We start from the raw sequence: 11,095 nt of genomic DNA, 5'->3' as shown, positions 1-11,095 counted from the left end.
TGAGATCTGTTTGGTTACTAATATTCTTCCAAATATCTTCCCTTGTGTTCAGCAGAACAAAATAGGTTTGGAACATTCTGAGGGCGAGTAAATGATGACACTATCCCTTTAAAACGCCGTGTTTCTTTTGTATTTATTTTCTTTACTTAAATATTTGATTTGGACAGAAAAAACCATCACTTCACTCACCAATGGAATTATTTCTTTCTATTAAACCAACGAGAGTCTCTGACAAACACGTCATTTTATTTCTTTTTGTGAAATCTTTACCATTTTGAAACGATATTTGTTCATGTAAAAAGTGATGATGAGAGGTTTTTATTTCAGTACATTATTACGAGCACATACAGGCTTTACATATGAAAATATGATGACATTTTTAAGGCTATGCGATCTGCTACGATCACGGTTTCTGCCCATCAGGACCATCAATCACTCTATAACTCCCCGATTATTATCAGACATGATCAATATATTGTAATATTCCTGTGCGCTCCTGCTGCATTTATACAGCGTGAAAAATACACGCAGAAGCACTGACGTCATTTGATGGTCAACCAGCACGCTCTGAGACGCGGCTCGATGATTGGCTGGTTCACGGGAGAACGGCTTTTCTCTGGATAGATTTGGAAACTGCGTACCGTTGGCTCAAAGGCGCGCCCTGTTCCTACATTTTGGCTCAACGGGTCTAAATCTGTCAACGGAAACATCCGGGGAATGACACGCACGTTTGTCGCCATTACGGCTCTTCGTCCCCGAGCTTCATAACCTTGGAAGGGCGGGGCGCTCGCGTTCTGAACTGGAGTAGCAGGAGGAGAGAAACCTGCGGAAAACCGTTACACGGGAGCGCTGCCTTCTTTCTGCACACCGAGCCGCTTTAACGGAAGATTAAGGCGTGTGCCGGTGCAACAGCAGGACAACGATGAGCGCATTCCGACGGCCACTGAGGCGGTTGCGCCGTTGAATGGCTTTTCATGTTTCAGGCGGATCGTCGGGAACGCTCGAGCCATTTGAGCGCATCAGCGCGTTTTTTGCGGCCGCTCGCCTCAGATTGACATCCATTATTTGAAGCGGCAGCGCGGATGCTGCGACCCGAATCCCTGTGCGTTGTTTTTTCCTGACATCAGCTCAGCATCACCCACATCCTCGTCCGGCGCGAGGAGACATCTTAAGACGCGCGGTGGTCGTCGACGGGAATCTGGGGGATTTACAGGGATCCGGGTGTCGACGGGGCGGAGGGCGAAAATCGTCTGATCTGATCTGATCTGATCTGATTCGGACTGGACTGATTCTAAGGGGCTCTAATCGATAGTTCCTCTCAACAGCAGAAGCACCAGACCGACCGTGTGGTCAATTAGAGATTTTCTGAGGGAAATCTCGGCGGCGGGAGAATGGCTGACGACGACGTGCTGTTTGAGGATGTGTACGAGCTCTGTGAGGTGATCGGAAAGTGAGTGATCACGTCAAATCTGTCCTTTCACTCGTTCATCGATATTTAGTGTCCTATTGTGTTTGCGTGTTTCATTTGACAGTGATGTTCATTGAAGTGTGTGTGTTTGTGAGCCTGCTGTCAGTTGTGCTCTTGTAAAGGTGAATTGTGTTTTGTGACTTGAACGTTTATTCCAGCTGATCGTGTGTCTGGTGTGATAGTGGGCCTCAGGTGTGTCTGTGTGTGTGTGTTATAATCAGCTATATTGTTTGAATGTGTTTTTCACTAGTTTTATGTCATCATATCATACATATCTACACATTACTGTTACAACAAAACCTGTTTGCATCACATCAGCTTCAGTTCTCTCATCCTTAAAACAAGAAATCAATAAATTGTTTTTTTATGTGAAGATGATGTAATATTAGTTTAGTTTATGATAATAACCCCTTCAACAAATTCTCATTATTCTGAGACAAATACAAACAATATAGAAGAGTAGGTTGTACTGCCTTTATGCTGTACATACAGTACTTTCATGTACTATTAAGCACTTTGTTGTTTTTAAATGTGCTTATAAATAAAGGTTGACTTGACCACGCTAAAAAATACTTCATGAATTGTTGAGCATGTAATGACAATATGAGAATTACAAATAACTATTAGTTATTTCGCGTAAGTCGTAATGAGATTTCTGTTTTTTAGTTACAGTAACGAGAATAGGAGGGCTTCATTAAAATAATATTTGTAATGCTTTCTATGACAAGATATGTTTTGTCTAACATATGTTGCTATTGTAGGACACACAATGTTTGTTTTCAGAAAGATGACAGTACACATGATGATGTCACCACAGCTTGTGTTCTCCTGACCTGTGCATGTGACTTTGTTGCTGAATCCTACACACACACACACACACACACACACACACACACACACACACACACACACACACACATGTCTGGTTTACTATCCCTGTGGGGACAGTCCATAGGCGTAATTTTTTTTATACTGAACAAACTGTATATTCTATCCCCTAAACCTAAAGATCATAGAACACTTTTTTCATTTTTAGATTTTTAAAAAATATTGTTCTGTACAATTTATTAGCTGTTTTGCCCATGAGGACCTCAATTTTGGTCCCCACGGTGACACGAGTCCCCATGTGTTGGTGTGCGTTCAGGTTTAGGTCCCCACCGGGATATACAAACATGAGCGTGCTTGCGTTTGTGCGCACGTACGCACACACAAACCCACACGAATGCATACACACACACACACGTGGTATTGGTGGTTTACAGGGACGTTCCATAGATGTAATGCATTTTATAGTGCACAAACTGTATATTCTATCCCCTAACCCTAAGAATCATTCAAATGTTTCTGCACGTTTACATTTTCAATAAAAAAAATTTGTATGTTTATTTTATGTTTTGAATTACAAGGACATCGGCATGTCCTCATAATGTAGGGGGCGTGGCCAAACACATGAATACACACTGCATTGTTAGGACTGTGCGTCGTTATAATGTAGGTCAAACCAGTGCACACAAACACAAAAACACACAGTTTAACTCCTGTAGTTTTTGATATTTTTAACAGAGGTGATATTGGCGAGTTGGTTTTAGTAAACGTGGATGTTGTGGTGTTAATCTGGTTTTAACTGGCCTGCGTGTGTTTTAAATAGATGGTGTGTGTGTGTGTTTCCTCTACAGTAGGGCTAGAAGTCCTGTGTCTCCTGTCACCACATTACAGTAACAGCTAACGGTTCAGTTTGCTTGTGTACACACTGCACCGATGCTATTTCAAGAGTGAATTCAGTTTAGAAAGCAGTTTTCACATGAGAGTTTGTGTGTGTGCAGAAGCAGATGGACGTTAGCTGCGGTGATAATGTGACTGAATGTGTCTGTGATTGAACCGTGTCAGTCATGTGAGGTGTAATGCACCTGTAGAACTATAGAGAAAACCGATTATGAGATCGTCAGCATTTTTACTTATTGTGAAGATCCCTGTAGACTTTTAAAATGACCTATTATTGAAATGAAATAATGAACAAGAAAATGAAGGGGTGTGGCTTGTTTTGTTTTGTATGTATTAAAGTAGAATTTGTTTGATTCAGTAATGGAGCTGGTATCAGACTGACAGCTGGAGGAGTTAACAGACCATCCAAACTATCAAACACCTGTCATCAGAGAAAAATCATCACAAGAAGAACATTTAGTATTTACAGATAAACATTATGAGCACACATCAATTAATAAAATAATAATAACCCACATAAGCACGGATAATTCAATGATAAACGCAGCAATATTCTATACAAAATATACACACATGTATGTTGTGTAAAATAAGTGATGTCCACAGTTATGGGAATGGGAAACGTGGCAGTTCCTAAATACTTTTGGCTTTTATTTACTTTGCAATGCTGATATTTGTATGGACACCCGGCGGATGACGGAGGGTCCGGTGTGGACAGAAAAGTCTCCTGTGTCCTGATGCTGTGTGTGCAGGACTGAAGAGAGCTGATGTTCTTAATCAATCTGTCTGATGCTCTTAAACCGCACCAATATATCTTGATAGGGATTTATGCCCTGTGGATGGTTTATCAGTATCCTCTCCTGACAGGAAATCATTCATCAGCCCAATTGAAGCAGAGACCTCATGGTCTTCTTGCACATGTAACTGGTGTGAAGAAATCCCAGCATGCCTGACGAAGGGTGATACGTCGGGCGAGTACGCCGCCAGCCTGTTGAGTGTTTTTGACCTGGAGCCACATCAGTGTGTTCAGGTGAACACGTGTAACGTGTTTGTTCCTGTGATGGAAACGAACCTGATGTCAGATTGTGTGATGTGTGACTGGCTTGCCGTCAAATGTTTGTATCGCTAAGCTGATTATTGGAGTATTAAATGTGTATGAAATATAAACATTAATTGTGTGTGACAGTATGAACATGTTGAGCTGAGTTTCTCTATCATGACAGTAGACTGCTCTTTCACACTGTATTGGACTCATAAAGGGGTGATAGGACACGATTTCACAATTTGCTTTTGATTTAATGTGTTATATAACCGGTTGTGCATGTTTAAGATGTCCAAAGTCACAAAACTCAAAGATTTTGCACAAAATTATTTACTTGAACTAAAAGAGAAGTCTGATCCAGATATGCCTAATGGTGGATTCACACGGTACGCGGCAGTGGCGTTTGTCCAGTTTATTTTTAAAGGGCAATAGGCTGTAAGCGGCAAAACGTAGGGAGGCGGTGCGCAAGTGGTGCTCGTGCATCCAAAATCCTGCAACTTCCACGGGCACGGCTCTTTGCGGCAGGCGCAGCTGAAGATAAAAATATTTGATCTTTTTGTGAACACCAGCTGCAGCCACATCGGCTTAAAGTGCCGTGTACCGTGTGAATCCACCATAAAACGCCTCGATCAATCACGCCCCCACATTTCTACGTCAGTATGTGGTAATGTTAGCATGACGCCGCCCAAATGTACACGCAAAGAAGGTGGCATACCTTAAGTTATCGCAGCCGTGTTGCTGCAGCCGCCATGTCACAGCGGAAATGCATAGGGGTCGATCAGACAGAACACGTTTTTTGCTGTTAGATGCACCTAAGAGTCAACCAACAGAGCAGCGCGGTGCGCCTCGCGTTTTCGAACATAAAAAGCGTGTTCTATGTGATCGCCCGCTAAGACAATATAAAAACATACCTCTGTAAAGTGTCCTGGTCGATCCGTTGGTTTCATTCTCCTGACTAGGTTTGAAGGCAAATCATATCACCTCTTTAACGATGGGGTATCATGCTATGTCATGCATTCTGACTTCTTTACACTGTTAAACGTGCTGGCTTCTCATGCTTAACATGGTCATCTTGTTAAAAAACGAGTTGGACGTATGACGTAGTATTTCTGTACTTGATACAGTCCCACAGCACTCCAACTTGTTTCGGAAAGTTTTTTATAATTCTGGATCCCTGTGTCGTCACAGGGAATCCTATTCCTTTTATTGGCTAAAAGCAAGGTGAAAGAAAGAGCCCGCCCACAAGCCAACCAACGAGCGAGACCCGCTGACCATCAAGATTATCTGCGCTGTGTCAAGATGGGATGCGGTGTGCTCTTGCGATTAGTGAAGTTTCGGTGTGTCTGTTTGTTCACGGCATTTCAGTGACGGATGTTATATAAACGGTGGATATAATGCTGGATTTGGAGATGGTTTGAGACTTATAGATGGCGCTGTCCCAGTGCTAAAAGATGCCGGACATGAACCGCACGCGGTAAGTCAAACTAAGTCATACGTCTGTGTTTTGTTGGCAATCGGCGTGTACATGCATAATGTACAAAACAGGAAGGGATTAATGTGATGATGCGTTGTGTGCTCGTGCTGTAGTTCCATCCCACTCTCCCCACTAGTCCCGCCTCCAGCAGCTCCTGTTTTTACTGAAATAATGGTACAGCTGTATCTCTCTTTTATAAATGTGATCAAACTAAATACTCTTCCAAGATTACGACGTATGCAATACTACTGTTCAGGCACTCAAGAATAATATGAGATTGGCAGAAACTGCCTGTGATACACGATCTTTAAAATTCTTCTGCTGTTTAGAAATCATCGTGCTGTCGGAGCCGATAGCCTCGTGGGCAGTGCTCCCACATGTGGCGCGGGTTCGATTCACGTCCCGTGGTCCTCTCCTGATCCCACTCCCTTCTCTCTTCTACTTCGCTTCCTGTCACTTCCTCTCACCGTTCTGTACAAATAAAGGCAAAAACGCCAAAAAGAAAAAAAAAAAAAAAAAAAAAGACATCATCGTGTTGTTTGTCATGGTCATGTGATTGTTTCCATCCATGTAATCACATAAAAGCAAAGTTATTTTTCATAGTTCTGTTTTAATAGATGTTTGCGGTTATGTGTAATACAGTAATTTCTGAAATCTCAGATTTGACTTTTGATGATGTGTGAACGCTTGAGTTAAACTGTTTTATTGAGAGTCGTTGTATTTGTAACATCAGAATGTCAGACGATCACAAACTAACAGAGAAGATTGTACTGTTGTATTATATTGTTGTATTTAGTGTTTTATGTGTTGTGCTGTTATGATCCTGAACCGTAATGATGTGTGTTAGGGCTGTCACTATTATGAAATTTGTGTGAGGATTAATTGTCTAATAAATCATTGCGATTATGAAGGTTAATTGTCTGTTTTTGACATTTAATTCTCCTACATTTTTTATTCGGCTTTGAAACGACCATTTTTTCTGTATATGAGACTGTTATTTTTTCTTGGAAATACATCTGAAAAAATGGGGTCATCATATATTTAAGATGTAGGCTTTACATGTCAATAATACAATGGCCAAATACTTGTAAATTGAGTAAATTGATCAGGGCTGAATTGAAGCCACCATTAAACTGCTATCAGTCATAGAAAAGCTTCTAGTCTGTTTTTTTCTCACTTGCTTGCAAGACTACAATAAAATTTTACTTCTATGTTAATGAAATTTTGGTAGGCTGGTTGTCACACTGATATTATCTTAAGTAATATTAAATTTTTATGGTATATATGCTTTATAAGATTTTTTAAAGTGATGGATGGTGTTGTGGTGGTACATTTGACCAGTATTACCATTTAGTTACAATATATACACTAATGCAATATGCAGGAACTACAGCTTTCCCTTGTGTCTTCTATAGAGATGTGCAATAATTGCGATGATCTGAAACCACTGCAATGAGACGATTATAATCGTGAGTCCTGACAGCCCTAGTGTGTGTGTGTTTAAACATATTGATTTATGAATGTGTGTGTTACAGCTCAACAGTGCTGAATGTGTTAGTATTAGTGGTGTAATGGTACATCAGTGTCACAGTTTGGTTCATATCACTGTTTTAGGTTCATGGTTTGGTTCATGGCGTAATTCACTTTTAACTTATTAACTATAGAAAATACAGCTCTTTCTGACGTTAGAGGTCAATCTCAACCGGGGCCGGGGCAGCAGGGGGAGTTCAGTGCACAATGAGAGTATTATTGTACGTTTTTTAGTTTGAATATTGTTACCGCCCTGGTTAGTGTCATGAGCAGTAGGAATGCGTGTTCATTCTGCAGATCTGAGGTGCAGGTGTGTGTGTGTGGACGGTTGCAGGCTCATCACCGTTGCTGTCTTTACTGTGAGTGCTGATCTGTATGTTCTTTGTTTCAGGGGGCCGTTCAGTGTGGTGCGTAGATGCATCAACAGAGACACAGGGCAACAGTTTGCTGTCAAGATTGTAGATGTGGCCAGTTTCACCTCCAGCCCTGGACTGAGTACAGAAGGTAAACACACACACACGCGCACACACTCTACAAATGTCAGTTAATAGACAGATTGTGTTGTTTCTCATCAGATCTGAAGCGGGAGGCCAGTATCTGTCACATGCTCAAACATCCTCATATAGTGGAGCTACTGGAGACATACAGCTCTGATGGGATGCTCTACATGGTCTTTGAGTTGTAAGTGTGTGCGTGTGTGTGTAAAGTCTGTTTTGGATCATGGATTTATCCAGTAAAGATCATTCAGTTCCGTATGAATGAAAGATGTCTTTATTTACTGTGCTTTTAAAGGTACTTTTCTTTTGTTGTGTGGAACTTGATAAATCCACTGTGATATAAACTGTGCTGCTTTATACATTTACACCATTGTAGTCAAACGGCTAAATGACTAAATGACTGTATCTGTTTGTGTGTGTGTGTAGTATGGATGGTGCAGATTTGTGTTTTGAGATAGTAAAGAGGGCTGACGCTGGGTTCGTCTACAGTGAAGCTGTTTCCAGGTGAGACACACAGAATCATCCTGTGCTTCCTGTCTCACCTCCATCTCTCTGAGTGGTCTCACGTTTGCTTTATGTTTCTCAGTCACTACATGCGACAGATACTTGAAGCTCTTCGCTATTGCCATGACAACAATGTCATACACCGAGACGTCAAGGTAAGAAATGTCTGTTAAAGCTCAAGGATTCACAATATAACACAACCTGCGCTGCCTTCATGCTTTAAATGAGTGCTTAAAGAAAACAAGAAGTACACCACTTTTTATTTCAACTTTATTATTTTATATTTTTAACATATCCTTTTATTACAACATATTGACCAGTGAGCATCCAGGAGCAAGTGTTAGGATGTAATAATGCAAAAGCGGTGCGAAATATGTGTAGCAGAATGTGTCACCACAATCACACATTTCTGGAGCGCTAGAAGATTTAGTGAGTTTGTTTTATGACACTGTTCCACCGCTAGGGGGCAGCGTTTGTTCTTCATCTGTAGTCTCTGTTCCCTTGTAGGACTGTGCTCACTACTGCTGTTTACTTCTGTTGCAAAACTCTCAGGTTTGATGATGTTTGTCAAGGGTTTTGCCAGGTGTCATGTTTGGTCAGTTATTTGTGGACAGGATGGTCCTGCAGCAGGCCGGGCTGACACCGGAGCGTCGTGGTGACACCCAGGCTGTTTCGGGACGTGACCAGCACCGCGGCAGTAGATGTCACAGACGCCCTCCGGAACTCCGTGGTAGAGCTGTTGGTCACCGCAGTGTCACGATGCAGGCTGAAGAATCGTGAGAGCGCCCCGGCGGCGGCCTTGCGCACCGAGCCAGATAGCATGAAGTACATCACCGGGTCCAGGCAGCTGTTGAGGGCGGAAAACAGGAGCGTGACCTCGTTTGTGCGGTCGGCGAAGCGGCGCGTCTCGCATGTGACGTCGCTGAGCTGCGATTTGACGTAGAAGCCCCTGAAAGCGTGATACGGCACGAAGCAGACGGTGAACAGAAGCGGCACCACGAAGGACTTCTTGGCCGTGCGGCTGTAGCGCGCGGCGTTGGGCAGATCGGGTTTGTCCCAAGAAGCTCGCAGCAGGCGCCAGGCGATGCGCACGTACGACACCAGCAGAACCAGGAACACCAGCCAAAACACGCCCACCATGAAAATGTTGAAGTAGGCTTTGCCTCGAACCTGCTTCCTCTGCTTGTACTGGAAACACTTATACGTCTCCTCGTTGCCCTCCGTCAGGGCGATCATGGGCACCACCATCGTCAGAGAGCACGTCCACAGCAGGCCGCACGTCAGCACGCTCCAGCCGGAGCCTCCTCTCAGCCGGCGCAGGCCGCAGCCCTGTCGAGATCCCCGCACACCAATGATCTTCAGATAGCGGTCCAGACTGATCAGACCCAGCAGGGTGATGCTGACGTACATGTTCATGTAGAAGAAATTGCCCACCGCCATACACGCGCGCTCCCCTAGCGTCCAGTGGTTGCCCCGAGCGTGATACAGCACTCTGAAGGGAAGGCACGCGATCAGCACCAGATCTGCAATGGCCACGTTGATGAGGAAAATGCGGATGGAGTTCCTGCGCGAGTGCAGAAAGATGAAGACCCACAGAGAGAGCAGGTTTCCCACCAGACCGAACAGAAAGATGAGGGAGTAGAGGACGGCCAGAGGAACGCGCAGCGTCTCCTCCTCCAGAGGACACGAGAGATTGGAGCTGATGTTGTGATTGGTCCACGGCTTCACGGTGCTCATTGTGTTTCACTCGCAGCTGCCCTTTTCTTAGAGAACTCGAGTCTTGAATCTTCAGCTCTGAGAATAACGACAGAAAGTTTCTTTTCAAATATATGGAATGAACTACAAGAGAAAATCCAGTCACAGCCCAAAGCAAATGAAATAAGAGAAAGCGTGTGGCTCTGTAGTTCTCTTCCTCTTTCCAGATTCAACAGTTATGACCCACACACTCATCGTCATCATTATCATCAATCATTTCATTTTAAATCATTCAAAGAAAGTTGGAAAGCTGTGGAATTATTTGGCCAGTTTTTATTGAACGTACATGTGTTGAACAGGAAATTCAACTAAAACTAAGAGAGATCAAGTAATGAAAGCAGTTTTAGATTTCAGACGGATGCTGTTTATGAATTTCAAAAACGAAGGTGCAAACAATAACCTGAAAATCCAAAAAGTTGTCATTCAAAACAGCTTAACATTCTGTGTATGTTAAAATGTTCATGTTTTTTTTATTTCGGTTTTAAATATTTCTAGACTTTTTACCTTTTTGTCTCGCTTATGTCTTTGTTTTCATATGTATTTACTGTAAAGCTGCTTCGCAGCGCTGTAGATTTGCATTGAATTGAACATTACATCGTGTTAAAAATGAAGGAAATTAATGAAACGTCAGAAAACTTCAGTAATTAATTAAAATAAAAACAAAGCTTTTTTTACCTTTTGTAAATTAGAAAAAATGAAAGTTTTGCATGCATTTTGAAGGAGGGGTGAAAATATATATTTTTGCAGGATTTTTCTCTTTTAACTTGAGTTCAGTTACAGAACAGTTACCTCATCTATTTCACACACACACACACACACACACACACACACACACACACACACACAAGAGAATTACTCACAGTTTTTTGTGTTGAATCCTTCATCTGTAAACTCCTCCATTAAACTGATCCTCTATATTTACATGAGAATAAATGTGATCTCTCGCTTACTTCCTTCTGTTGAGCTGCACAGACACGACTGATTGTCCTCAACTCACTCACTCACTCACTCACTCACTCACTCACTCACTCACTCACTCACTCACTCACTCACTCACTCACTCACTCACTCACTCACTCACTCACTCACTCACTCACTCACTC

The 11,095-nt window shown here is 42.6% G+C and overlaps 2 protein-coding genes across 2 annotated transcripts; one reads left to right on the top strand and one right to left on the bottom strand.

Moving 5' to 3' along the window:
• The first annotated feature begins 671 nt into the window (after positions 1-671).
• Positions 672-8,833, top strand: LOC130556385 (peripheral plasma membrane protein CASK-like). The gene is made up of 6 exons (XM_057337324.1): positions 672-1,450; positions 7,628-7,740; positions 7,812-7,917; positions 8,160-8,237; positions 8,320-8,392; positions 8,745-8,833. Exons 1-6 carry the CDS (start codon positions 1,392-1,394, stop codon positions 8,793-8,795), a joined length of 480 nt encoding a protein of 159 aa, XP_057193307.1. The 5' UTR covers positions 672-1,391; the 3' UTR covers positions 8,796-8,833.
• A 4-nt stretch (positions 8,834-8,837) lies between these two features.
• On the bottom strand, positions 8,838-11,076 carry gpr34a (G protein-coupled receptor 34a). Its single transcript, XM_057337323.1, has 2 exons — positions 10,853-11,076; positions 8,838-10,031 (listed from the first exon to the last, which is right to left on the bottom strand). The coding sequence occupies exon 2, from the start codon at positions 9,972-9,974 to the stop codon at positions 8,838-8,840; it is 1,137 nt and encodes a 378-aa protein (XP_057193306.1). The 5' UTR covers positions 9,975-10,031; positions 10,853-11,076.
• Between the last annotated feature and the right edge of the window lie 19 nt (positions 11,077-11,095).

The sequence above is a fragment of the Triplophysa rosa genome, linkage group LG7 (assembly GCF_024868665.1).
Source record: "Triplophysa rosa linkage group LG7, Trosa_1v2, whole genome shotgun sequence".
Lineage (NCBI taxonomy): Eukaryota > Metazoa > Chordata > Actinopteri > Cypriniformes > Nemacheilidae > Triplophysa > Triplophysa rosa.
The sequence above is the reverse complement of the archived record's forward strand: the minus strand, read 5'-3'. Positions and strand labels throughout refer to the sequence as shown.

Coding starts and splice junctions, on each gene's coding strand:
- LOC130556385 (XM_057337324.1), top strand. CDS start 1,392: ATGGCTGACGACGACGTGCTGTTTGAGGATGTGTACGAGCTCTGTGAG. Junction 7,918..8,159: donor CTCTACATGGTCTTTGAGTT/GTAAGTGTGTGC, acceptor GTGTGTGTGTAG/TATGGATGGTGCAGATTTGT. Junction 8,238..8,319: donor TACAGTGAAGCTGTTTCCAG/GTGAGACACACA, acceptor TATGTTTCTCAG/TCACTACATGCGACAGATAC.
- gpr34a (XM_057337323.1), bottom strand. CDS start 9,974: ATGAGCACCGTGAAGCCGTGGACCAATCACAACATCAGCTCCAATCTC.